The following is a 26,677-nucleotide window of genomic DNA, read 5'->3' on the forward strand; positions in this document are numbered from 1 at the left end:
GCCTGGCCTGACAGCTGTGGCCTAATTTCCAGGACTGTCACCAGGCTTCTTATTTTTACCCATTTGGTATTTTTCATTACTGCTGCATGGGGGATGGTGAGGGATTGGAGGCAGGGGAGGGCATGCACGGATGGATGGAAGACACGCTAATGCTGCTGGTGTGGAGTGGGGACAAGGGTGAGGAGGAGCCAGGGAGGGGGAAGGAGGGAGGGAGGGAGGGATGAGAATGGTGATGAGCCATTTTTTGGGGGGGGGTGGTAAATTTAAAAAAGAAGAAGAAAAGAAAAACAATTGCATATCTCATCCCTTGATTTTCCTCAGTAAGCATTTTTGACAAGGTCACAAATGCACTGGCTCTATAGATTTTTTGGCTCCAAACCACATTTCAGGCTGCTTTTAAAAGCCAATTCTTGGCTCTTCAGCAGAGCCTGAGGAGAAGGAAAACTAGGGCACTTCTCTGCTTTGAAAAAGGAGCAGATCCAGGTCACAGCTTCCTGGCTCTGTGCAGGCTATGGGGGCTCCCTCTTTCTGCTGGCCCCAACCTGAGCACCCCGCCACCCAGGACATTTCCTTCAGAGCTGCAATCCCTGGGACACACTCCTCCTCGTCCCCCCTTGCCTGCCTGTTCCACTAGACTGCAGGAGGGTGCAGCTGAGTCTCAGTGTGTGCCCAGGTGTGAGGCCTGGCCTCACCCAGGGGCTCCAGGGGCATCCATGGGACAGGTCACGGTGCGGAGGGAATCTGATCCTCCTCTGCACTCTGACACGTCATCAAGGCCCCATCACATCACGTGCAGAGGCTGAACCATAGTGAGTTCAGCCTGGGCCTCTGACACAAGCAATGGTCACAGTCACTGGCAAACAAGAGCCGCGGTGTTCCTGGGCTCAGGAACACAGCAGAAACATTGGGAACCCCTCTGGCTACAGACTCGGAATGTCTTGGTCTCTCTTTAGTCCTGACTCTGTGGTACAATCTGACTGAGGGGGGGCTGAGCAGGCTCTGCTGAAAGGTACTGGGCTTCTTACTGAAAAGAAACTCTGACCACTCTGCCAATGTGATGCTTCTAATCTCTGGCAAATACTGTGCTAACACAGCTTTAGAGGAGGGACTGGCTGGGAGGCCTATGACATTTGTTATAGCTGTCCAACTCTAGAAGCCATGTGCTAATGGCCTACTGTCTTACTCTCTTCTTCCTTCCTGGAGGGAGGTGAGGGACAGTCTTTCCTGCCTCCCTCTGGGGGCTCTTGGCAGGGCCTTCCTCATACTCCTCTGTGGTTAGTATGGGGACCTAGGCCACAGCGTGGGCACCCGTTGGGCCTGCCTTCCTGGTGATCAGTGCTTTGAATTCTGTTCTTCCCCTTTTGCCTACAGGTGAGCACATGGCCTCTTGCCCTCCAGGGTAACCACAGGCATCTGACACCAAAGGCAACTGGCCCTTCAAGCCAAGGGTGGGTACATGACCCTGCCCAGAACCGGGCATTGGTGTTCTCTGGCCAAGAGTAGCTGAAGGTTGGGATGCTGACAGGGCAGTTTATGCAAGAATGGGGCTACCAGAGAAGAGGAGCCAGGAGTGGAGCTGGCATGAGGACAATGACTCCTGGGAACTCAGAATGGGGCTTATGATGATATATTATATATATATATACACACACACACACACACACACACACACATTATATAATATATATTGTATAATATATAACATGTTATATATATTTATTTATTTTTGTCTTGTTTTGGTGATACGACTATTTGAACTTAGGGTGCTGCACTTGCTGGGCAGGTGTTTTGCTGCTCAGTCATGCTTCTACCCTTTATTACTTTAATGTAAGGCTGAGAACTGGGCTTTTATCATGTGCCATACAGTTTTGACTGACCAGCCCCGGAGAGGCTGGGGACAATTAATAGGCCGCTCAGGTGTGGAGGAAGGCCTCCTCTCTTACCCCTCTGTGGACAGTGAGTGAAGGAGTGGAATGAAGGGAGCAGCCATGGCAGAGAGGGATGCCAGGGCCAGCTCTCAGACCGTCTGCCTGGGCCAGAGTTACCCTTGTGGATGATCCTGACAGGAACCACTAAGTAAGCAAGTCCCAGCCTCTTGGCTAAGTATTTTCCATAGAGGATACCACTGAAGCCTCACAAAGAGCACAAGATAGTGACAGGCCTCGTTTTCATTTATGAAAACATGCTGTGCTCGGGGTGTCACTCCGTGGAAGAATGCTTGCATGGCATGCCCATGGTCCTGGGCTCTATCCCCAGCACTGCCAGAAAAGAAACTTCACTGCATGCTTAGTATATCTGAGGTCCTGGGTTCGATACTTGGCACTGTAAAATGTTCAGAAAGAAGACTGTTCGGCTGTAGCTACATGGTAGGCCACTGTCTGGACTGCCCAAGAATTCATGGTAAGAGCAGAACCTTTCTTTTGGACAGCTGCTGTTTCCTAGGTCCTGATGGATCTGGCAGGGCTTCCCCATCCTAGGTCCCCACAGCCAATCCCCGTGTCCTCCTCCCTAGGGACACATGAGCCTGTCTGGGCCAAGGGGAGCTTCCCCTTGTACAACCTGCAGGGATGTTATTTTGTGGCCATGGTTCTAGGAGTAACTTGGAAGAAACAGAAAGAAGGCTGTTGAATTTGGTGGTCTTCAAGACCAGAGCTAAGAAATAATGCCTCATTTGTTATGCTTACTAGGAATGTGTGACAGAGAGGAAGATGGGCAGGGTGGCTCATGCCTATAATCCTAGCTACTAAGGAGGCTGAGATGTGAGGATCGTGGTTCAAAGCCAGCCCGGGCACAAAAGTTCATGAGACTCTTATCGCCAACTAATCAACAGAAAACGAGAAGCAGCACTGTGGCTCAAGTGGCAGAGCACTAGCCTTGAATTGACGAGCTCAGGGACAGTGTTTAAGCACCATGACCGACCCTCCCACCCCACAAAAAATAGAAGGGCCAGGCACCTTTGTGGATGTGTTCCCACAAGGTACTGATCCCCTGAAAGGCACCAAAATGATAAAAAATGCCAACTTTAATTAGGAAACTAACCAGCTGGACTACACGAGGAATCAAACCTCAGTGGGTAGCAGTGGTTCAAGCCTATAATCTTAGCTACGTGGGAACAGGAGGCCAGGCTGGGCAGGAGATTTTTATTTTTGTTTCTGAGATTCTGAGACTGGGAAGACTGTGACTCGGGTCAGCCTGGTCAGAGGGAAGTTAGATGAGACAGTGCATGCCTGTGATCCACTTAAGAGCAGGTGGAATGAGGCTCAGGCACGTGGGAAGGGAGACCTTACCTCAGAAACAACAAGCATAGTGGTTTATGCCTCTCATCCTAGCTACGAGGGAGGCGGAGATCTGAGGATCGTGGTTCAAAGCCAGCCTGAGCACAATAGTCCCTGAGACTCTTATCTCCAATTAACCACCAGAAAACTGGAAATGGCACTATGGCTCAAAGTGGTAGAGTGGTAGCCTTGAGCTGAAATAACAGGGGGCTACCAGTGGCTTATGCTTGTTATCTGAGCTGCTTAACAGACTGAGAAGGGAGAGGGGGTTATGGTCCGAGGCCAGCCTGGGCAAAAAGTTAGCAAGATATCTTTCCAACCAATAGCTGGGTAACTCACTCACACGTGGCTGGAGCACATGACTGTAGCACATGTCAGGCGAGGCATGGGGCATGTGGCACCCCTTCTGAGAGTGGAGAAGGAAACACAAAACTGTCCTTGAGGCGGCAGCTTCCAAAAGGCAAGACCGCAAAACCAGGCTCAAAACATGCCTCACAGGGCCATGGAGGGAAAACTAGAAAAACCACGCTGGCTGGCATTCACTTGATCCACCTCAATTTGGCTTCAAAATGAGAGAGGCAAATGTGAAGGATGTGAGCAGCTACAATAAGCTTGAGGGGAGAAAACAAATGCCAGCAGGAAGGAGGGGGTGACACATATCCTCTTGAGCAACAGTCAGAGGGAGATTCTGACCCAGACAAGCATTTACTGTCAAACTACCAAGAAGGTCCAGTGAGATCATACAGGCTGCAGAGACCAGAAGCAGGCTGGGACAGTGGACAGGCTGCTGTGCAGGAAGTGAGGCCTAGAAGGAAGACAGAGAATATACACAGATCCACTTCTGCCTGCAAGCAAGACAGGGGAGAAAGCCTGGAGGAATTCATACCAGCATTGCTCTATGGGTAAATGACCTGGAGAACGAGAGGAACGTCGTGTGAGGGCTGCTTCTTTCAAATGATGGCTAAGACCCTCATTTCAGCTGCCAGCTCTGGGCTTCCAGTCCTAGGCCTGGCTTAGGTGTTATGTGGAACAGCCACTGAGTGCACTCTGGGAGGGACTATAGGAACCTGCTGGTCCTTCCAGTTGTAGCTTCTGGGCTGGCTGTCCTGGCCACCACTTTCTTCTGCACACACGAGGCCCTAGGCCCGCAGAAGAACCTCAGCTCTTGGAGCCTGGGTGGCTAAAGAGCACCAGCCTGCACGGTTGCTGTCTGAGGTAGAGTTCTGCACCATGGTTTCCCCAGGCCAGGCCTCTTCAAGCACCTCATCACCCATTCTTCAAGATGAGATCTCTCCTGCCCCTTCACACAGGGTCTTTCATGAATGCACATGGCAGAAACAATTTGGGGGGAGTTTTCTTGAGGGTTGGGGTGTGGGGGTTTGTAATCTCCATGAATATGCTAAAAGCAACCACTTGAAGGGTGAGAAGGGACAGCCTCACAGAGGGTTCTGGGGGGACGCACTGGAAACATTTATCCTGAAATGCTATCAGGATAAAAGAACTAGCTAGGAATATAGATTATTAATGGTAGAGTGCTTGCCTGGGTTGATTCCTTAGTATATGAACAGAAAAAGCCAGAAGTGGCTCAGTGGCTCCAGTGGTAGAGCGCTAGCTTTGAGCACAGGATCAGGGACAGAGCCCAGGCCCTGAGTTCAAGCTCCAGGACTGGCAGGACTGGGTAGACTACGTGGCCATCTTAGCTCTTGGGAACTAAGGATAATACTCCTTCCAAAGGAAGGAGGATATAAAAATGACTTCTAGGGGCCAAATCTAAATTTATTAATTTTTTATGTTATCATAAAGGTGATGAACAGAGGAGTTACTGCTACCTAAGCCACCTATTTTTTTTTTCTTAAAAATGCTACATTGTGCTACACTTCAGCTGCTTGCTGAAGTAGCTATGCCATCAAGCTGTCTCTGAGTTACTCATGTCAAAACTTTCAGTTTTCTGGTATTGTTAGGTAAAATATAAACAGATCAGAGTTTATCACAGAGTAGAAACAAGCTCTAAGCTTCAGGAATTCATTATAAAGCCAGGTGCTGGTGGCTCCCAGCTACTCAGGAGGCTGAGATCTGAGGATTGAGATTTGAAGTCTAGATCAAAGCCAGGAGACTCTTATCTCCAATTAGCCAGTAAAAACAAAAACAAAAACAACCCCCCCCCCCACAGAATTAGAGATGGAGTTTAAATGGTAGGAGATCCAGTCTTGAGGGAAAAAAGCTAAGGGACAGCGTCCAGGCACTGAATTCAGGCCCCAGGATGGGCACACAAGCACATATTCAAATCCTTGCATGTTCTTGGGCCTGGAGTGAGGACGGATGGACTACCAAGTGCTCCCAGCGGCGGGCTGGAAAGGGCCCAGTGGGTGCACATGCACATGAGAGAAGTCCAAGGCTGCATGCCGTGGGGTGGGCTGGAGGCAAGCACCTCTCCCCACAACCTCTCCTGGAAGGAGGCAGATAGTTGGCTCAGGGGAGCATGGCAGCTCAGGCTGTCCCGTGAAGGACCCCCTAGCATCCCTTTTTGAGGTTCACCTGTGGTCTCTGACTTCCCATATGCCTGATTAAACAGCGTGGACCTGAGAACCAGAGGGGTGCTGCCCTTTGAAGCTCCTGGGCCCCACAGCACACTGTGCAGGGCTCTCCCTGGCTGGCTCTCTGTTCTTCCCCCGGAGGCCCCTGGAGGACCTAATTAATCCCAGCCTGGCCTAATAAGGCCCATCACATGCCATTTCCATCTTCTGAAAAGACAGCCCTCTCGCAGGGAGTGCCAGCATGTGCAGGGCAGTGCAGGGACTGCTTACAGACCTGCCCAGGTCTCCCAGCCCTCCTGCCGCTGTGGGTCAAGGCAAGCCAGAGGTCCCATCTCGATGATCTGTGAGGGGCTGGGTTACAGGACGAGGGTCTCTAGATTTTGCCCCTCCTAAGGGCATGACTTTTTCTCTTAGGCAACACTTACTGTGTCAGGCTGGGCCCCCCTGACATCCTGGCATTGTCTCCAATTAGGAGATCAGACCAAGGGTTGGTTATGCAAAATGGCTTCTGCTGCACACTCCACTTTGTACCCTTTCATTGAAACAAACGCATCCTAGCCCTGGTCCCCAGCGTGGGGGGCAATGCTAGGGAAAGCTCCAGAAGATTCATACAAGCTAGGCAGACCTTAATTAAAGCTGGCAAGAAGAGAAGCTTCTTGGGAGAGGAAAGTAAGATACTACTCAGAAGAATTACTCCAGTTCTGTTCAATGTCCTATCTCCTTCCCTCAGCTGGGAGCCCAATCAATATGGCTGCAAACTAATAAAAGATCAAAACCTATCTGCAGTCTGGGTAGGAGGATCAGGGACTACTGTGGCAGACACATTCTGTTCGGTGCGCGTTTGCCACAGCGATTTACTGTATTCTGAGCAAACAAAGGCAATCTTTTAGAGGCGTGAGAGGAAGAGAAGTGAGACCTCCTCAGACTCATGATCTGGGCCCGGGGTCAAAGTGCACTTTCCTGAAATGTGGATAGACAGGGCAGCAGGTCTTGACACTACTCCTGTTTGCCTTCAACCTGCACCGGGGCAATGGGTTTCGAGGGGCTTGGCTAATGCTCCCAGTAGGGGAGTGCCAAGTCCAACGACACACAGCCAGTAGGGAGTTCTCCCTCAGGGAGGGGACTCCAGAAACTAGGGAATCTGGGATGATCTCAGGATGCGAGGAGAGGCGCTAGGCTTGGGAGAGGGTCAGTCCACGCGAGCCTCAGAATGTCCAAGGCCAGCAAAGTGGAATTTCCCAATTACAGTCTGAAAGACTGCTTCTCCTCCTTCTTAGTCCCTGCAATGACAACCCGGTCTAGTTTCTAGTGGCTGCCTGGTCTCATCACCCAACACAACGACCAGCCAACTCTACTCAACCTATCCACCTATCCCCTTCTTCATGCCTTAAAGGAACCCAGGACACTGCAGTGTGCGGGCGTGTTGGCGTGCGTGTGTGTGTGTGTGTATGGTGGGGCACAGTATTAATCAGGGCACATATAAGAAGCTAAGCATTTGCTGGGAGAGGCTGTCATGTCTATCTGCACTCACGGAAGGGAAAGCAGGATAAGAATAAACTGCTGGGTTCTCTGGGCCAGGGTCTCAGGAAGTCCCATGACCGCTTCTTCTTTTTCTGCTTGGGTCCTGGCTCATCTCTCCGGATGCCCGCCTCGTTTTTGGAGCCCCTTTGCCTGGGAGGGTGTTGGAGACTCCTCTACCATCAGCTGGGAGGTTGGGTTGAGGCACAGAGGCTCGTTAAAAATGAAAGCATTCTCTGGCAAGTGCTCTTTGCAAGGCAGCAGGGAGGAAGAGGAGGAGAAAAAAAGCACAGTTGATGAAGCCAAAGGACGCTGGCCAGAGGGCTGTGTTGGCAGGCAGAGTGGAGTGTCTTCAGACTAGCTACTTCCCAGCACAGAGGCGGGCTTGTAAAGATCACAGCTGTTGGGTTATGCTGGAGTTCATATCACAGCTTATCAAAGAGGCTGGCTTTTCTCCCTCCTCTCCTTTTCTCCCGCGTATAAGTGGGGTGGTTCACGGGCAGACAAGGCCTGGGCTTGTTCAGTCAGCATTAGCATGGAGGGTGGGAAGAGGCCCGAGGAAGCAATGCACACCAACACCTACTGCAGGCAGAGTTGGTTTAGTGGGGCCAGACTGGGTGCTGGTGGGTGCCCTGGGGGCAGCAGAGCCAGTTCTCCTCACAGAAGGTCCTATTTCCACCCCCAATTCCCCATGGACCCCTGCCATGGCCACATGATTACGATGGGAGGAACTGGGTTAAACCCATTTTGATTCCAAAAGCTACACTTTTCCTCAGGCCCTATGGGGGTATGCGCAGGCCCAGAGATGTAGTGCTAGCTCCTCTCAGGACCTTTTCCCATGCATCCTATCTTTCCTGTGGGCTTGGGTTTGACTCTGTAACCAGAGAAGGGTTTGAAGCCAGGGTGAGTCTGTATAGACTGGCTGAGAGATGAGGGTTTTGAAGCCACTAGCTCCCTTCACCTCAACATGTACCTAAACTGCTGTGTCCACCGGAAAAGGCTCTGCTGGCACTTGGGTTCCTATGCAAGGTATGACATAGGAAAGCAGTATGGAGCAAGGAGTGCTTCCAGGGCCTGAGGGAAATTAGGCAAGTCCCTCAATGCAAGAAAGCCACCAGATACTTGTCTTTTAAGAGCTCCAGACCCCTTTGTTTCCACAGATGGGAACTGTTCCTGTGCCCTGTGCTAAAGACAATGCTGTACAAATAATGGCTTCTAATTTGTTCGCTAGAAGAATCTGTCTTCTTAGTTTTCAATCTACCAGCTGAAGGACAGGGAAGAGAAACCACGCATGGCATTCCTTATCAGGCCTGTGGCTCCATGGAAGCCGTCGGTGTGTGCCATTCCCATGTTCCTCTTAAAAACATATTGACAGGTACTGAGGCTGCTTTTGGGGGAATGGCAGGTTGGATGACTGGAACAAAATCTGAGGAGAAGCCGGGCATGGTGGCTCATGCCTGTAGTCTTACCTACTCAGGAGGTTGAGATCTGAGGATCAAGGTTCAAAGCCAGCCTGGGCACAAAAGAACCCGAGACTCTAATCTCCAATTAACCTCTAAAAAATGGGAAGTGGGGCTTGGCTCAAGGGTAGGGCAGGAGCCTTGAACTGAAGCGCTCAGGGACAGAACCCAGGCCTAGTTTAAGCCCCATGACCCACAAAAAACCCCCCAAACCAAAAAAGACTCAGTTCTTTGTTAGGGGCCGAGCCACAGGTTCTGCTTACCCTGGCCCAATAGGTTCTTTGTGCTAATGCTCAAGGCTAAGAGAGACTCCGCGGTGAGATGGGAGCCACAGTGGAGTGAGGCCTGGCTTGGAGGCTGGGCTCTCAAAGCCAATGCAATCCATGAGCAGTGAGCAGCTGCCTTGTGGGATGTACTGAGTCCAGAGGCATTCTGCTTCCTCATTTCTTCTGCGAAATGAAGATGGTCATTGGTGAAAGATGCTCAGGAGATGATGCAAAGTGTCTCTGGGAGTAGTGATGGGACCATGGTGGAAGCCTGGCTGCCAGCTTCACAGAACCTTGGGTGGATACGTCATCTGAAGTTGTGCTCCACAGCCTGGGGATGCTGGTTACTGGGACCTGACCACAGTCAAATCCTACAGCAGTGGCTGGGCTCCAGCACAATCCTAGGTCATCTTTGCTTTGGCTTATTTTCTTCTCTAAAACTCGTAACTATGATATTTAAAAATATAGTATTTTACCTGGAGGGAAAATATTATCTCAACAAGCAAAAATTTACTTCAACTTTTTTGGAAAAAAAAAAAAAAAAAGGTAACAGGACTTGCTTGTATCTGTAGCACCAGAAACCTGGCACAAAGAGGGAACAAACTTTCTTTCTTCGTGTCTCTTTGTCTCTTTTCGTTCTCCTGTTTCAGCCTTCCCAGTGCTAGGATACCATACCCAGCCTCCTTCACTTCTTTTAAAATAGATGTAAAAGTGGGGAAAGGGAGAGAGAAGGACCACTTTTAGAACCTCATGGAGTGGACGCGCGCAGGACTGACCTGATAATGAAAGGGCCTCTGACCTCCAGGAGCTTCCGCTCACTGCTGAACCGCTGCAGAAGGTTGATCATGAACTTATAGAAGTATGAGTTCATGGTGGGAGTAGAAGGAGAACATTCCAAGCCTTTGGTACCTGCACAGAAAGAAACAGATAAGGATTCACTCTGATCACGTGCTTTCAGGGTGATGTGAAGTATGAAGAATACCAGTAACTGTAAATGCCAAAAAGGTGTGCGTGTGTGTGTGTGTGTAATTATGTGTGTGTGATTATAGAGTGTGAATAACGAGAGAAAATCTCAAATTTCGTGGATTGTCTGTAGTGGGCACGGGGAGGTAGCAAGTACCATGTAAAAATGTATGAACCATAGATGGCTTGGCTTCATGTCGAAATGGAGGCATGGCTTAAGTGGTAGAGGACCAGCCATAAGTGAAAAAGCCAAGAGACTATGAAATGCTGCGTTCAAGTCCTAGCAGTGGCATGTATGGACACGCACAAATGCGTACAAGCACATACTCACACCCCTAAACCAATAACAAAAAAACCCAATGTGGCTTCCTGTAAAAAACACTCATCCTAAGCTGGGCACACGTGGCTCGCACCTGTAATCCTAGCTACTCAGGAGGCTGAGATCTGAGGATCGTGGTTCAAAGCCAGCCCAGGCAGGAAGGGCCATGAGACTCTCATTTCTAATTAACCACCAGAAAACTGGAAGTGGTGCTGTGGCTCAAGTGGTAGAGCACTAGCCGTGAGCTGAAGAGCTCAGGGACAGCACCCAGGCCCAGAGTTTAAGCCCCATGACCAACCAAAACCAAACTAAACCAAACTAAAACCAAAACCCAAACCAAAAGACCAAACTTCGTGCCCCCCCCATTCATCCTACCTGTCTATTCCTCTAACTAACCTAAACCACAGGGTAAACATCTTACATAAAAGACCCTGAAACAAGCAAGTTCACAAGAGGCAAAGGGCAGACTCCTTTCCCAAGTTATTTGAGAAAACCAGAAACAGTGGGCATACCACTGAGACAGACAGCCAACACAGACCAAACGGTGCCAAGTGTTCCAGTATTCATTTCACGTTTGGAAATCAAACAGTCTTCTTTCTCATCTTTAGGCAAAGATGCTCTTTTAGGGTACAGCTCTGAAAACCTGCAGAGCTTTGAGTCGCACAGCACAAAGGCTGCTCTCTGGCTGTGTCTCAGCTGAAAACACGCCAGGAGTTGGACTGACTCAGCCACCCCTTCGGCCCACTGCTGCCCAAGTATTCCCAGTGAAGAAACAGCTGAAGGGATGCTTGGATAGTCCTTCCAGGGGGGTTCCCATACACTCCCGTGGGATGCCCCCCTTCCTTTCTAAAGCACGATACAAAGGGGTGAGAAGGATGATGGGAATATTCAGTCTTCCCAACTCACTAAGAGCGTCATTTGTCAAACTGAGCTTTAAAGTTGTACAGCATCTACCACGAATTCCAGTACATTAAAAAAAATCATTTCCTACAGAGATCCATGCACCCATCACCAGCCACCTCCCATTCTTCTCTCCCCCACGCCCTGGAAATCAAGGATCTACTTGCGGCTTCTATGGACTTGCTGATTCACATGTACAAATGGAGACCAATAGTACGTGGCTTCTTTCATGGAGTGTATTTATCAAGATTCAGCCTTGTTATGAGTATGTATAAATTCATTCATTCATTCACTCATTCACCATTCTTTTTTTGATTTTTTTTTTTGCCAGTCCTGGGGCTTGAACTCAGGGTTTGAGCACCGTCCTTGGGCTTCCTCAAGGCTAGAGCTCTACCATTTGAGCCACAGCACCAGTTCCGACTTTTTCTATGTATGTGGTACTGAGGAATCAAACCTGGGTCTTCGTGCATGCTAAGCAAGCACTCTACCACTAGGCTAAACCCTGAGCCCTCATTCACCATTCTTATGGCTGAAAAACATTCCACTGGATGGATAAACGGTATTTTGTTTTAGAGTATCTGAGACATGTTAAGCCGACAGCTTCTGAGTCAGTTTCTGGCCCAGGAGCCCTGTGGAAGTCACACCACTCCCTCTGTACCAGGAAAGGGGTGGCCAGAGATAGCACAAGGTAGGCAGGGTGATCAAGTTTGCTAGCAGAAGCGCATGTAAGTTCTCAAGCACTATGAGCGAGTCTCACAGAGGAGTCATATGGCTTATTAGATGCCAATAGTCAGACAGCAGCACTCAACACTCCCCCCAGAGTTCTGCCTTTTGTGATGCATTCAGATCCTACCTTACGCTGTGCTCTCTCTGGGTCCTTATGTGGAAGTGGCAGTGAACTAGAAAACGTGTTTTTTGTCAACTGGGAGACAGTTTAGTTTTATGAGGATTCTTTTTTTTTTTTCTCTCCAGTCCTGGGGCCTGACCTCAGAGCCTGGGCACTGTCCTTGAACTTTTTCAAGGCTAGCACTCTACCACTTAAGCCACAGATCCAATTCTGGCTTTTCTGTGTATATGGTATGGAGGAATCGAACCCAGGGCTTCATGCGTGCTAGGTGAGCACTCTAGCACCAGGCCCTCGAGGAGGATTCTTTACCTCCATGTCCAGCCATTCTCCATCCTGAGGCCCTCCTCGACTGTCCTAGTGAATGGTGCTGGGGTGAGCCCTGGGGTGAGAAGTCCAGGTTAAGGGCAGGCCTCATGTACTTCCTGCTGTTAGGTCTGCTTTGTTCTGGGTCCCTGCCTGGGATGGCCTGCCTAGAGGAAGTCCGGAGTGACTCTGGAATGGCCAATAGTCTCTGCTCCCTGGTCCAGAGGGGCTGTGTGCACAATCAAGTGTCTTACAGATTCAGTTACCCCAGGCACAGCTGGGGCTGTTGCGGCTGATCTCAGAAGAGGTGGCTGCAGACACAGCTGCTAAAGCAGGCCCACCTCTCCGTTCTCATCCTCAGGAGATAGTTTCGTGGTGGCCCACAGGAGCTGTTGGCTCTACACACTGTGGGTACAGGTGAACAATAACCCAGTAAACTTCTCTAGGCGTACATTTGCAAAACTTTCTTGGGTCTCTGTCTCCTTCCTGCTACCTCTCACCCTTCCCGTTTCCAGGCCTATGGTCACTTAGGCTCCAAAGTATTTAAAAAAAAAAAGGGGGGGGGGCAATGTAGGGAATAGCCGCAACAGTCTTCCCTGGCTGAGGCCACCCGGGCCAGAATCTTCATTCCTAAGGAATGAAGTTAGGTACTTTAGGCAGGCTGAGGCTCTTTAGTCTTAATTTCTTTCTCACTTAAAAAAAAAATCAGTCACAGGGCTTGAATTCAGGGCCTGAATCCTGTCCCCGATTTTTTCTGCTCTACCACTTAGAGCCACAGCTCCACTTCTGGTTTTCTGGGGCTTAATTGAGATAGGAGTCTTATAGATGTTCCTGCATAGGCTGGCTTTGAACCACGACTTTCAGATCTCAGCCTCCTGAGTAGCAAGGATTACAGGTGTGAGCCACCTGCACCCAGCTAGTCCTAGTTTCTTTATTCGTGAGTGGGGATAGTAAAAGCCCCTATGAATGAGACAAAACAAATCATGTACTGGGCCTGACCTGTCACACAGCCTGGGCTTAAGAAACAGAGGCTTGTTCTATTAGTAAATGTCTCCTATCCCAGAGCACAGAGCGAGGCAGACCACTCCTATTCTCTAAGTCTCACGATGAAAGATTAGCGAGGAGGGGGTGGGGGGGCAGCTGCATGGAGCTAGGGAATTGTCTGGGAATGTCTGAGTACAGAGACTCCAGATCTGAGATGTATCTACAGAGCACCGTCTGGATGCTGTGAGGACAGGCTGGACAAAGATGGTAGAAAGAAAGATACAGGGCTGCTCTAGACATCTCCCAGCTCCCACTCTGGGCCAAGAATGGACTTTTAGAGTTCAGCCCGCATGGTGACCGTCAGTAGGAGGAGGAGAAGAATGAGTGGACAGAAGCCTGCGGAGGGTTTCTGGAACAAAGTCAGGAGCTATCTTGAAGCCCACCAGGGGCAGGGACAGGGCCTACATGCTCTCCCCACCTTTGTATCCTTCTTGGCTCTGCAGCCTTCAGACCTCACTGGCTTGAGACAACCTAAGACAGGAGGTTCTCAGCCAGGGCTGTAGGCTCAGATGAAGTTGAGAAAGACCTAATATGTCCTAGAAGTGTAACTGCAGCAACATTAGGCCTCTCCACTGCCCAAATGGCCCCTGCCACCATCTCCAGCTCATGCACCTGCATGTGTTGCCTTCAATGGCCCTGTCTCCCAGCAGGCTCTAGGGATGGGCTCGTGTGCTTGAAGAAGGAGCAGAATCGGGACAGGGGCTCATTGTCTAGGCTCAGAGCCTGCCCTTTAATCTTGCACACAGATATGCTAAGAGGCAGTGCCTGACAGGAATTCTGGGTGGCGTAGGCTTGCGTACCACTTGAGATGGTGGGCAAGTTACCTGGTGAGGACTGTCAGGTGGAGGAGAGGTGAGGGCAGGGTTTCCATTTCCTAATTCTTTAGAGGGCAGGATGGTGAGGAAGAGTAGAGTCCCTTAGCTAAACAGATCTGCCTTGCATTTCTGGCTTAGGACTGAGGAGCCTGCCTGGCGCTGGCAGGAAGCTCACGTGACCAGGTGGCTGCTCGGGGGCAGACAGATGCTGTGGGGAGCCCTCTGTATACAAAGGCAGGCCAGTAGGGTAGTGGCTAGGGAGCCAGCCCTGCAGATGTTGCTAAGTGAAACCTGATGTGGCAACATGAGAATCTACAGTGTGTCTCACAAACAAGATTTCCTGGGATGTTTTGGATTGAGATTTGTGGCTATGACGTGAAGGAACCTCACATGTCAGGATAAAAATAGCTCTGGCCTCAATACACAATGAGAGTTACAGTTCAACAGAACCAGATGCGAAAACATCAGCCGCCCAGCACAGACTCAGCAAGGTTTTTGCTCCATTCTCCACTCTCCTTCCCTGCTGGGATAGGGGCCCTGTGCTTGGACAGCCCCTACTGGGTGGGCATGTGGAGCTGTTGCCTACAGAAAAATCCAAGGGACTAGATGAGATCCAGGCCCTGCTGCTGTTAGCAGGGCAGTGGAGACAGTGAGACTTCCTTGAGGCCAGTTTCTCATCTGTGAACCATCAAAGGAGAAAGGGGTGTGCCCCCGGCTGGCACAGTAAGTGCCTCATGGAGGCAGCAGCATGACTGGGGGGCTGGTATGGGTCAAAGGGGACAGGTGCAGAAGGGATGGCTTCCCCATAGGATCCAGTGGCCAGGAGAAAGGGAGACCAAGCTGAGGCTGGGGCAGGGGAGGGTTGACAGTGTCTGTTCAATTGGCAGGAGTACAAACACCATGGCTGCATGGATGGAAGATCTAACATCAACAGTACCTGGGGACCTGATTCAGGAGGCAACCCCTTTATCTGTGGATGGCCGGTCTACCGTCAGTAAGGACAGGGGCATGGGCCTCACCCACACCCAGGGGGTGCTGCAAGTGAGTGGCTCAGAGAAAGAAGGGAACCAATGAGTCCCACAAAGGCACAGGATGGATTTTTAGCTGACAGGGCAGCAATGGGTTTGCACAGCCCTCTGCCACCAGGAAGGGACAGCTGCTGCTGCTGGTGCTGCTGGTGCTGAAGGGCAGCACCAGAGGGAGGAAGCTGGACTTGCCTAGACCAACCAAGAAGAAAGTCCTTCCTTGCAGGCCTGGGACCTAGGGTACCTCGTACCAGTGCGCTGGGCAACGGAGCACATCCTTTGTGACAATGACCTATCTCCCTTCGTTTTAATGAACTCCAGAGAAAAATGCTGACCCTGGTGGGATGCCAGATGCTAGGATTCATAGATGAGTAAATGTGAGGTTGTTGCCAGAGCTGGATGCTTTGTGATCTGGTAACATGGGACTCCTGAGAGGCAGGGCCAAGCTGACTGTAGTTCTGACAACTCTGGGTCACCAAGGAACAGATGGATCTACGGGGCCACAGCTAGGAGGGAACACAGGTCAGCTCCGTCACCTAGCCAGGCACACAAGAGTGAGTGGGAGGAAAGTTTCACAGACAACAAGCTATTGTAATTGGCTGGAGAATTTGGGAGGTCTCAAATACACAGAATGAAGCCCCTCACAGCCCCATCCACGGGGAGCTCCCAGAATCAAGAGGAAGAGGAAGGGTGGTTTCCAGGTACCTCAGAGCACAGGTGGGCAAAGGGCCTTTGTAACTGTGGCAAGTGGAGGAGAGGACAGGATCAAGTGCTCCGTGACCAGAGGACACAAGGGGCGTGCCCCTAAGTCATTGAAGATAGATAGGAGGGATGTCACCAAGAACTGCCCGGCTGGGCCCCAGAACTGGCACCCAGCCTAGCCTCCTCCCTACTCCTCCTCTTGGGATGGAAGCTTCCCCAGGGCTGTGAGTGTGGGCTAGGAGGCTCTCAGTCAGACCCCAATGCCTGTCTCTCTCTCCTCAAAGGAATGATGAGAGTGTCCACTCTCTCACTGTCATGAAGAGTTAGGGGCTCTACCAGGTGGGCCACCCAACACCAAAGGGTTGTCCCAGTGAGAATGCTACTAATACTGGCGGCTAGTTTCCAGTGTTACTGTTACTCCCAGGGGAAATATCCAGAGATGGCCCTCAGGCTTTCTTCTAGAATGTGTGGCTGTCTGACAACATGAAGATACTGCTGACACATGGCCACAGGCTCCTGGACTGCAAGGAATGAAATGGAATCAGAAGATTTCATTTTACCCAGTACTAAAGCGAGAGCGAGAGCCAGGGGAGCCCAGTGGGCCATGAAGGGTGTGCTTCCATGAGCGGTCCTGGCTTCACCAAGAATGGGGGTGACCCTCAATAACACTGCTGCTGAACTTGGCTGCACATCTCCAATCTGTCTGGATTGCCTCAGGTCTAGGTGCTCTTTTTTGGCCATAGAGTTGTTCAGGCCCTGGGAAGGCAAAGGGGTTGATCCCAGGGGCTTCCTGCATAGGCCTGAGGTCAGGAAAGGCCTGCAGGACTGGTATCTCTTCCCAGGGCCCTGGCCAGGACTCTGCAGACCCCTCCTGAGTGAGTCAAGAAGGAGCCACGGCCAGGAGAGAGGGAGACATGTCCTCTGCCAGTTTCTCTCAGAGCTAACCCCATGAGGTACCTCTGCTTGTGGAGAATAAAGGAGGAGGTGGTGGTGGGAGAACCCAGACCTAAGCCTCTGCACTGGAGAGAGTTGTTTACTTTAGGCAGGGGGAGAGGAAAATCTCACGTGGGCAACTCTGTCTCCAGGGTCCCGAGGCCCACAGCTGCAGTGCATCTAAACCAGCACAGCAGCCACCCAGGCGTGGCATGGGTCTTGCTGCCCCACTGCTGTATGCGATCTGCACCATTTGCCTTTACGAACCTCATGTGTGTACGAGTGCCCATTTCCTCCCCTGCAGATGTCCTGACTTCATTTCTACTAGGCTCTCTGCCTTCTTCGTGCCCCAGAAAGTTTCTTCACAGCACAGAACAGTCTCCCCTGACACAGCTCTAAGCCTCAGAGCTATACCCAGAGAGCCAAAAGAAAGCAGAATCCAGACAGGAACGGGGGCTGGCCCTACAGCAGAGGCGGCATGCTTGCCCCTGGGAATGGCTACAGGAATAGACACTATGACTCTGGGTGGGCTGGAGAGGCCCTTTGGAGAAAAGCAGCCAGTAGAGGAACAAATGTATATTTCCTGCATGCCTTTTGACCTAAACACCACTCAACATGTCCTTGGCGCCTGGTGTAGGTCTTCCCAGGACAGCTGGGGCAGGAGAGGGGAAAGGGCACTCTGGCTTCCTGAATTCTTTTATTCCTCCTCCCCCTGCATTCTTTCATTACTGGTTTGTGCTTGACCTTTCAAAAGCATGGACCAACTGATGCCAGCTGCAGGCTTGCACATGTAAACACATGTGCATCTGCCTGGAGGTTCTCACAGCCTTGAAGCACAACTGTGGGGCTCAGGTTAAGAGCTTATGGCTCAAGGTGCTGTGCATTCTTTGTTATTATTATTTTTTGCTGGTCCTGGGGTTTGAACCCAGGGCTAGGCACTGTCTCTGAGCCCTTGTGCTCAAGGTTAGAGCTCTACCACTTGAGCCACAGCATCACTGCACGGATCTTCCTGTTTGGGCTGGCTTTGAACCGTGATCCTCAGGTCTCAGGTTTCTAGGTAGCTAGGATTATGAGTGTGAGCCGCCAGCTCTGGCCTGTTGTGCAAACTTTTTTTTTTTGGTCAGTCCTGGGACTTGGACTCAGGGCCTGAATATTGTCCTTCGGCTTTCTCAAGACTAGTGTTTTACCACAGCATCACTTCTGGCTTTTTCTGTGTATGGTACTGAGGAAGCGAACCTGGGTCTTGTGCATGCTAGGCAAACACTCTACCATTAGGCCAAACTCCTGGCCCCCTGCTGTACATTCTTAAAGCAAGAAGCATTACTGGCTGCAGGCATTTCCTTGGTGTTCGTGCCAGGATGGAATTTCTTCCCATCTGGCATACTTCTTATTTTTCTATGGATTCCAAGTGCATCCCTGGCTGATGTGAGCCAGTCTGTCAGCCTTGGCAGGCTGGGGCAAGTTTCTACCACCTCAGCCTTGTTAGCTGCCTATCCTCCATGGTGTAGGCCACCATGTCCTCAGAAGTACCTCCTTAGGTTATCCCCTTGCTTGATGTTCTGGGCAACTCTGGCCTGCTAGACCCCAACTCTGAACTGGGTACCTACAGCAATTCCCTAGACCATCCCTCTGCTAGTGGAGCCCATGTCTTAGTCACTAACCTCTCTGGGTCCAGGAAAAAAAATACACACTTTACAGAAGATGGGTCAGATCAGGGGTCCCAGGAGAGCCAGTTCTGTTCTATTCTAGGCTACGCAGCTTGGCTATCTCCACTGTGAGGGTGCAGAAGATGGTAGGGCAAGGCTCCAGGCTGATACAGGGCCCCTTTCCCTGGCTTCCTCCCTGCCCTCCACCCACTGTGGCCTCCTCCCTTTAAGGAAAGCCTTTCCTCCCTCCTGTTTTGCAGTAATTCCCATACTGTGCTCTGTCACTTCCCCAATGTCTGACATCCCTGCCATCTTTCCCAGGACTTTCAGGTTGGGTCCATGTGCTAACCTGGGAACATGGGGTAGAGGAAACTAGGCTCCCAAGCAAGGCAACAACAGTATCCTGAGGAAATGTGGAGAAAAGGAGGAAGCAGGCTGCTGCCACAGCACCCCTCTCCCCTCTCCACCACAGGCAGAACACACAGAGAGGCGGCCATTGCCGGGCTAAGGGGGCCTATGGTTTTCCATGTCATGGAGAAGGGTCTTTGATACATGGCCTTCTGCAATCTGACCTGACCCAGGGGAAGCTAGTGACACCTTCAACTTTTCAGACAGCCTAGTCTGAATAGGACTAAGGGGCTTCTCCTGGGCAAGGCAGATGGTCTATACACCTGCTGTCAGCTGAATGAGGCCACTGGGTGATGATGTCTTTGATAGGTCCTGGGCTTGTGTAACACCATCGAGGACCTGGTGCCTGAATATCAAGAGGGAATCAGGCAGATAACCAAGTCTCACTAGGTACTTGCCCACCAACTGATGTCTTGGGGGTCATTCTAGGATCACCTGCTAGAGAGAAGTGATGTCTGCCGGCGGCGTGAGGCAGGGGGAGGGGAGAGAGTGGAACTGGAACTGTGCTGTTCAAGGAGGGGAGCCACCTGCTGTCTGGAAGAACACAAAAGATGAGCCTTAGGAATGCCTTGGCCACTTCCAAGGACTAAACAGAAACAGCCTCTTTGAACCATCCTGTGTCCTGCTGGGCTGCCTGCCATGTTGAAAATTGCTTTGAGCTTCTTGGCGAAATGTATGCATAGCCTCTTCCACCTGTGAGACCAGAGACTAAGGGCCCTGGCCTCATGCCCAGAGAGACACTGCCCAGGTAAGAAACCATTATCTCCCTCAGATGGTTTGTGCTCAGCCAGTGGGTCCAAAGCATCGAAGGTACAGGAAGATGAGGGAAAATAGCAATTAGGGTGTGTCCTGAGGGGTTGGAAGAGTATGAGCCAGGAGACCACAAGAGGACGGTCTCTTTCATGGTAACAGACTGTGGGCAGTAAATCTACTGGCCCCTCACACACTGGTATAACTCAAGGGCTCACAAATGATAGCCCGAAGGACTTCCTTTCACAGGCTCCTAAAGCTGGAGATCTCAAAGGAATACTTACTGGGAGGATTCAGAAGGCTGGTTCTGCCAGAGGTGGGCACCGGAAGCTCCGAGTGGCTGACCCGGAGGTCGGGGCCATCAGGTGGGCCCAGGTCATCTGTCTGGCCTGCTGGAGAGGAAGCAATTTCTGCCAGCACCTCCAGGTCTTTCAGGACAACCTGGGGAGACAAGAGGAGGATGAAGGGTGAGGTCCCTACAGTGAGCTGAACTGATCTGGTAGAAGTGAGCTCTGAGGCAGAGACTGCCACTAAGATTGTGGCTCAGAAGAATGCAATGAAGGAATAGATTGAAAAGGCCACACAGAGCAATAGATTGATGAGGCTAGGGGGAAGGTATGGAGGAAGAGAGTCGGAAACCAGTATGAGTTCTCTTTCTATCCACTTGTCCTATCTGGTCCTCAGCAGGGATTACATGGGTCCACAAGAAACAAGGGCCTCAGGTACTAGAATGTACTATGCACAGCCTGTATCTCAGGGCACCTGGGCTGCGTGAGGACCAGAGAGCGTACTCCGGGCCATGTTCTATGGGGTGCAGTTGCTTCGGCCCTGCCCAACACCCTGCCACAGGATAGTGCTACTGCAGAGTTGACATGGCATTCCACAGAGCCTCTTTGTTTGAGGCATGACTCCTAATGTTCAGATGTGACTACTTCTAAAGTGTTCCCACCTAGGCCTGGGTGGAGCAAGGCTTCTGGAGCCTGACTACCTGCCTGCTGAGGTCTTCCAAGAGGCGGAATGGAGCCGAGGAGACAGTCCAGACAGGGAGTGTAAGTCATTCGGTGTCACAATCCCAGCGCCCCCTGCCCCGGCCCTGAGCTGCCCCTATGATCCAGAACATCCCCGGTAGAACAGCCTTGGTGGAAGCTGCACCCATTTCTCTGGCAGGAAGCCTGAAGATGGCTCATTCCTATAATTCCAGCTACTCAGAGGCTGATTGGAGGATCGAGGTTTAAAGTCAGCCTGGGAAGAACATTCTTCAAGATTGTATCTCTAATTAACCAGCAAAATATTGGACTGGAGTTATGTATCAAGTGGCTGAACACCAGCCATGAACAAGAAAGCCAAGTGACACCTGTTCAACATGCTCCTCCCACAAGAAGGTATCTGGTAAGTGCTTATTTCCATTGGACAAGATGTCTGTAAAGAACCAGCAGCATGTGAGGCTTGGCTTCCAAGTGGCTCCATAGTCAGGCTGCAAAGTGTCCATCAGAAAAGGAAGCTGCCCTTACTGTTGGCCAGAACCAACACTTATCACCAGTGTTACCTTAAGCAGCGTCACTGAGGTTTGGCCAGTCACTAGCTCAAATTAATGGTGAGTCCCCTCCAAACCCAGCTCTGGTCCCCCATCTGGAGTGTGTTAACATTACTCAGGGCGTTGTAACTGGTCAATCGTAACTTCTAATCCTTACCCTGACCCTCAGCTGCATGATCCTGGACCATTTAACTTCATCTATCACAGCAGCTACCAGTCTCTACTAAGAAGTTACCATGGGCCAGTTCTCTGGCTGTGGGATCTGTGATGCTGCATTGGCCAGGCTCTGCCTTGGACGAATCTCATGGGGAAGCAAGGGTAAGCATCTACTGACAAAACGGGCTCTACTTCTGGAGCCAGTAACTCAGCCTGAGGAGAGCCAGAGATTCCAGAAGCATTTGAGCATGCGTATGCCAAGGGAATGGAGAGACAAAGGTGAGAAAGGCATTCGAAGCATCCTCATAACTAGCACAAGCTGCTCACGGATGCAGGAATGATGTAGCACATTCCAGAAACTAAGCTGCCGTCTAGTTCCAGAGGGGCTGTGGGTCGGAGGGAGGGAATGATTTGGACAGATGGTCATGAGCTTATGAGCCAGACAAAGAAGTCTGTTTTGTAGATATTAGGGAGTCTCAGTTCCTTCACATATGCGAATGAGCTTGACCTTTTAAGACTGCCCTGAAGACTAGAGGCGACATACCCGTCCTCTGCGGCTGAGGATGGAAGAAGAGGGAAAAAAGTGCCTGTATGTACCTTCAGTACAGGTACAGACGTTTTTCTTGTTGTTATTTCCTAAACAATACAGTACAACGCTTTACACTGCATTAGAGATGAGTTACAGCATATGGAACAATGTAGGTAGGTATGCAGGTTTACATAGGGATGTAAGCCTCTTTGGATTCTGGCATTATGGGGGTCCTCGAACAGATCCCCTAAAGACACAAATTATGCTTATCTTATGTGCAAAGAATAGAAAGTCGGCACAAAGAGGCTGGCTCTCCTCCTCTGTAACAAGCCTTCAGGACCCACAGTCACGCTGTTCGGTCACCCTGGCTTGGGATAGCAGTGTCCACATCTGGGGATTCTGAAGACAATGTGCATCTCCACTGCCCAACTAGAGATTGTGGCCAACAAAACTGCACATTTTACATTCTGAATCCTCTTATTTTAGGAAATTTAATACCAAATGGCAAGTGGATGCAAATTGTATTTCAAATGCACAATTCAAGCTGGAAATGTTGTCTACAGGTTCTTTGGTAATCCCAAGCACTCCTTTTGGGCTCCTACATCAAGTAATTTGTCCCTGATGTCTCTAGGGCTGTCAGAAAGCTCACAGTCCTGCCTGGGGCGACACCACTTGTCCTTGTGTGGGTGCACGCACACGTGTAAACACCAGGGTTGAAGGAGAAATTGGAAAAATGGCCCCATCCCCTCCAGGTCACAGAGGTGAAGAAGGGAAGGGGCAGCCTGATGGAGCACAGGTTGCTGCTTGAGGTGGGCAGCAGGGAAAGACTGGGAGGCACCATGGTTGTATGGAGGCTCCCTGACCTCCAACTCAAGCTCACTGAACCTGTCTTGCACCTCGAGGCTTTGAAATGAGGTACAGGAGGGTGTTGATAGAGGAGGGCCTCTGACAAGAGGCAGAGATGACAGGGCACTGCCTTCCTAGTTTAGTTGGACTGGTCCTGAGTCCCAGTGGTGCCCCGTTCTTCTGGTGATCTCCCTAGCCCTTGCTGTGTGGGTAGGAAGCACTGAATGGGGACCAGGTGACCCTAGCAGCCTTGCTTCCCAAGACAGCATCCAAGGGGTAAAGGCTCCAGAGCTGGGGACATGCTGTGGCCCATGTGGCTTTGCCTCTAGGAAAACAGATCCAATTCTCCTGGGTCCATGCCCGTGGCTGGCCTGGAGTCCTGGCTCTGAGGATGGAGAATGGTGCAAAGAAAGCAGGAGGAAGCCACACCAATTAGTATGCACTACACAGCATTTTTTGCAAAATGAATATAAAACACTTGTGCTTTCTTTTTGTGTGAGAGAAAGAAGCGGGGAAGAGGAGGAGGGAGAGGGAGGTTACAAGAAAGCAATATTCTGCAGGAGCAAGAGTGCCTGCTGTTTCCATAGCAGCAGGAGGGGGTGGGGAGGGCCCATCAGCTGGTCCCTGACTCAGGAGTTGAATGGGGTGGCTCTGACTCCTCCCTGGAGTGCAAGGGTCAAGGCTGAGGGGAAGTGAGTTTGAGAGGAGGCCTCAGGGTTGAAGGGAAGGGCTTAATTCCTATGAGGGACAGCAAAAGAGGAGCACAAGCCAGGGAGTGCTGGGAGAATCACCTTTGTGCCAAGGCTGGGTGCTTTATCATAGGTAGGGGGCAACATCTGGATGGGGATCACTGTGGGCTGTCACTCATATATTTCAGAGGCAAAAGACAGCTCTCAGAGATGGTGCTTTCCCTGCTCCTCTTTCATTAGTCCACCCTGCATCCACCATCCAACACCAGTCCATAGCTCAGCTGTGAAAAGCACTTGGCACCAGAAGTCTGCCCTCCTCTCTACTGTGGCTGCGCCTCTGCCATCCTGGCCACAGCTGGAGGCTGGAGATTGGTATTGTAAGGCCAAGAAGCCTATCTTGCCTCTATCACCAAGCATTCTAGACTGGAGATGTCAGGTGAGACACTTGGCAGATGCTGCAATATGGGAAGAAAGGAAGGAAAAATGGATGATTTGGAATGGCTTTTGTCAAGGGGAAGGATGGAAAAACTTCCTACAGTGTACCTGTACCCACAAAGCTTCAAAAAACATTTAGGAAGCTTTGGGTTTGCACTGGCCACTATTGGCTGTTAGCATCCCTGCTCCTGCAGTGGAAATCCTTATGTTGACATGAAATCACCGATCTGGGCTTTCTCCAGGCCCAGCTGGAAGTGGCAAGAATATTCCCAAGGGAATGTTCTTGGTACTGGTGGGATCTAGAGGCTGCAACCTGCTTGGCCTGGGCCACTGCTAAGGACTATGTGCTGTTGCTGTCCACCGTGGTGAGGCTTCAGGGCCTTGTCTGGGTTCCGGGTCAGGTCAGGCTGTTCTTCATACCGTGAAGCACAGTTGACATGAAGGGGAGTGGCATGGAAGCCAGGCTTTCACACAAACTTTGGACCTTTCTGCTTACTGCCAGACAGACCCCAACTCCTTCCTCTGTAAGTGCATATACAGCCTAGCAGGCCAGCCCTCCTCAGTTCCATAACACATTTAGAATGGTTCCTGCTGTCCAGCAGTGTGGGGAACTAGCCAGGAGCTCACCCTAGGAAGCCAGCCTGAAGGCCAAGGGGTCTCTGAAAGCCAAGAGCAGCGGGAAGGAAAGGCACCGCACCAGCGGGCACCAGGGGCCAAAAGCTTCCGCCCTGGACACTAAGTAAATACAGCTTGAAAAAGCAGCATTGGACCTGGCATTCTAAGAAGAGCTGTGGTCTTCTTAGGCAGGCAGGCATTATGTGCTGGGGGCTCAGGGGAAGGGTTTGAGGGACTGCTCAGGCCCAGGCCTAGTTTATCTCCCATTCAGACAACCACTCTGAGTAAAACCTTTCTGTGTCTTGGTAAAGCATAAACAACTTAAAAATACACACAGCTACATCTTGGGTAGTGTTGCTTGACTTGGAGTACAAGCCCTTGGGGCACAGTGCAGCTTTCTTTAAATGGACTTTGGAAATCTTAAGTGCCTAGTTCTTTGCTGTGTGTGCAAAAGGCCAACACCTAATGCTACTGTCAGCCTCCTGATAAAAGCAGTGCAGCACAGTGTGGGCTCTGGCAGCTGTCCCTTTGGGGATACAACAAAAAGAAAGGCCTTCCCAGGACATGATAGCTTGGAAACCAGAGCCCTGACTCTCCTTCTTGCTCACCCCAGCCTTTGATCACTTGTCCCTCCTGACCAGGAGGGTGCCCTCTCAGGGCTATAAATTCTCTCAGGAGCAGAGCCCAGTGCAGTGGGAGCAATGCTCATTCACATCCCTTAGAGCCTGGTTACCAAGCGATTCCATGGCAACCAGTAGAGGGGCTCCTGTCTACTTCCAGGGCTCTGCTGAATCCCAGCTTACTAGCAGAAGACACACAGCTCCCGTCCTGAGGAGGCAGCTTCTTTCTTAAGGCTTATGTGTTCTGGCAGAGGAGAGCCCTAGAGACGCAGACTCACTGTGCAGTCATCCTTTCACTTTCTTTGGCTTTGTTGTGTGTGTGTGTGTGTGTGTGTGTGTGTGTGTGTGTGTGTGTGTGTGTGTGTGTGTGCATGCGCGCACACATGTATGCTGGTACTGGGGCTTGAACTCAGGGGCCTCAGTGCTGTCTCTTAGCTTGTTTGCTCAAGCCTAGTGTCCTACCACTTCAATCATAGCTCTATTTCTACCTATCATGTTTCTGAATACCTGTCATGGGCTTGATAGACTCTGTCTTCCTAGAGCCCCCTATTAAGCTGTCATCATAAAGACTGATAAGGGCTAGCAGAAGGTCTGAGTGAATAAGATTTGTGCAGAAGAGGGGTGTGTGTGTGTGTGTGTGTGTGTGTGTGTGTGTGTGTAGAACATAAAGTATCTAAGAGGAGAACTTGATCAAATTTCTTAACTTCTCTGGGCTTCAGCTTCCTCTTCTGAGAACTGTGGTGGGTCCTGGGTGGACATGGTGGTGGTACATTTGCAATTCCAGTTACTCAGAGATCAGAAGGATCATGGTTCAAGGCCAGTTCAGACAAAAACATCAGCAAAACTCCCATCTCCAAAAATAAGCCTGGGCATATCTGTCACTCCAGCTATATGGAGAGGCATAGGCAGAAGGGCTACAGTCAAGGCTGGTATTGGGCAAAAAGTAAGATCATATTTGGGGGCATGGCTCAAGGGCTAGAGCATTGGTCTAATAAAATGTGAGGCACTGAATTTAAAACCCCAGTTCAGCTAAACAAACATTCCTAAGTCTGCTTTGGGCCCCTGGCAGTGGCTACTGGTCTTTCTACTGGGCTATGGAATGCAGCTGCTCAGAATTTGGGCCTGGGGCCCTAGCCGGCCCCAAGGCATAGCGACTGTGACTAGACTCCAGCACCTTTCCCTGGCTGTGGTTTCCTGTCCCTGTAAGATCAGCCTCAGGAAAGCTGAGCACGGACAGTGTCCAGTGACCCTGAGCTGCAGCAGAAGGCCCATGTGAGGCAAGTTCCTGACTCAGGAATCAAGCTACTGACATGCTATTCCTTACTTCCAAGGAATAACGTAAAATTTTACCATACAGAGTGATTTGTTTTTAAAGAAACCTGCAGAATTGAGGTAGGAGTAGAAAGGTTGTTTTTGTTTTGAAGGGTGGATGGAATAAAAATTGGAGTGAAATAAAAACCAAGGCAGGGAAGTGAGGAGGAAAAACAAGCCCCATTCTTAGTCATTCATAATGCTGTTCACTTTTGAGCAGGCAGCATTAGTATT

At 50.7% G+C, this 26,677-nt stretch overlaps 1 protein-coding gene across 2 annotated transcripts in view; it reads right to left on the reverse strand.

The window, feature by feature from the left end:
• Positions 1–26,677, reverse strand: part of Vac14 (VAC14 component of PIKFYVE complex) — an 88,226-nt gene that overhangs the window by 23,255 nt on the left and 38,294 nt on the right. For both annotated transcript variants that reach the window (XM_090357290.1, XM_090357289.1), the window contains exons 13-14: positions 19,993–20,149; positions 9,830–9,962 (exon numbers count right to left, since the gene is read on the reverse strand). In XM_090357290.1, the coding sequence (XP_090213416.1) occupies positions 9,830–9,962; positions 19,993–20,149 (290 nt within the window). The remainder of the gene's footprint in view (positions 1–9,829; positions 9,963–19,992; positions 20,150–26,677) is intronic.

This window comes from Megascapheus bottae, chromosome 24, assembly GCF_031878675.1.
Source record: "Megascapheus bottae isolate mThoBot1 chromosome 24, mThoBot2.hap1, whole genome shotgun sequence".
NCBI classification, from domain to species: domain Eukaryota; kingdom Metazoa; phylum Chordata; class Mammalia; order Rodentia; family Geomyidae; genus Megascapheus; species Megascapheus bottae.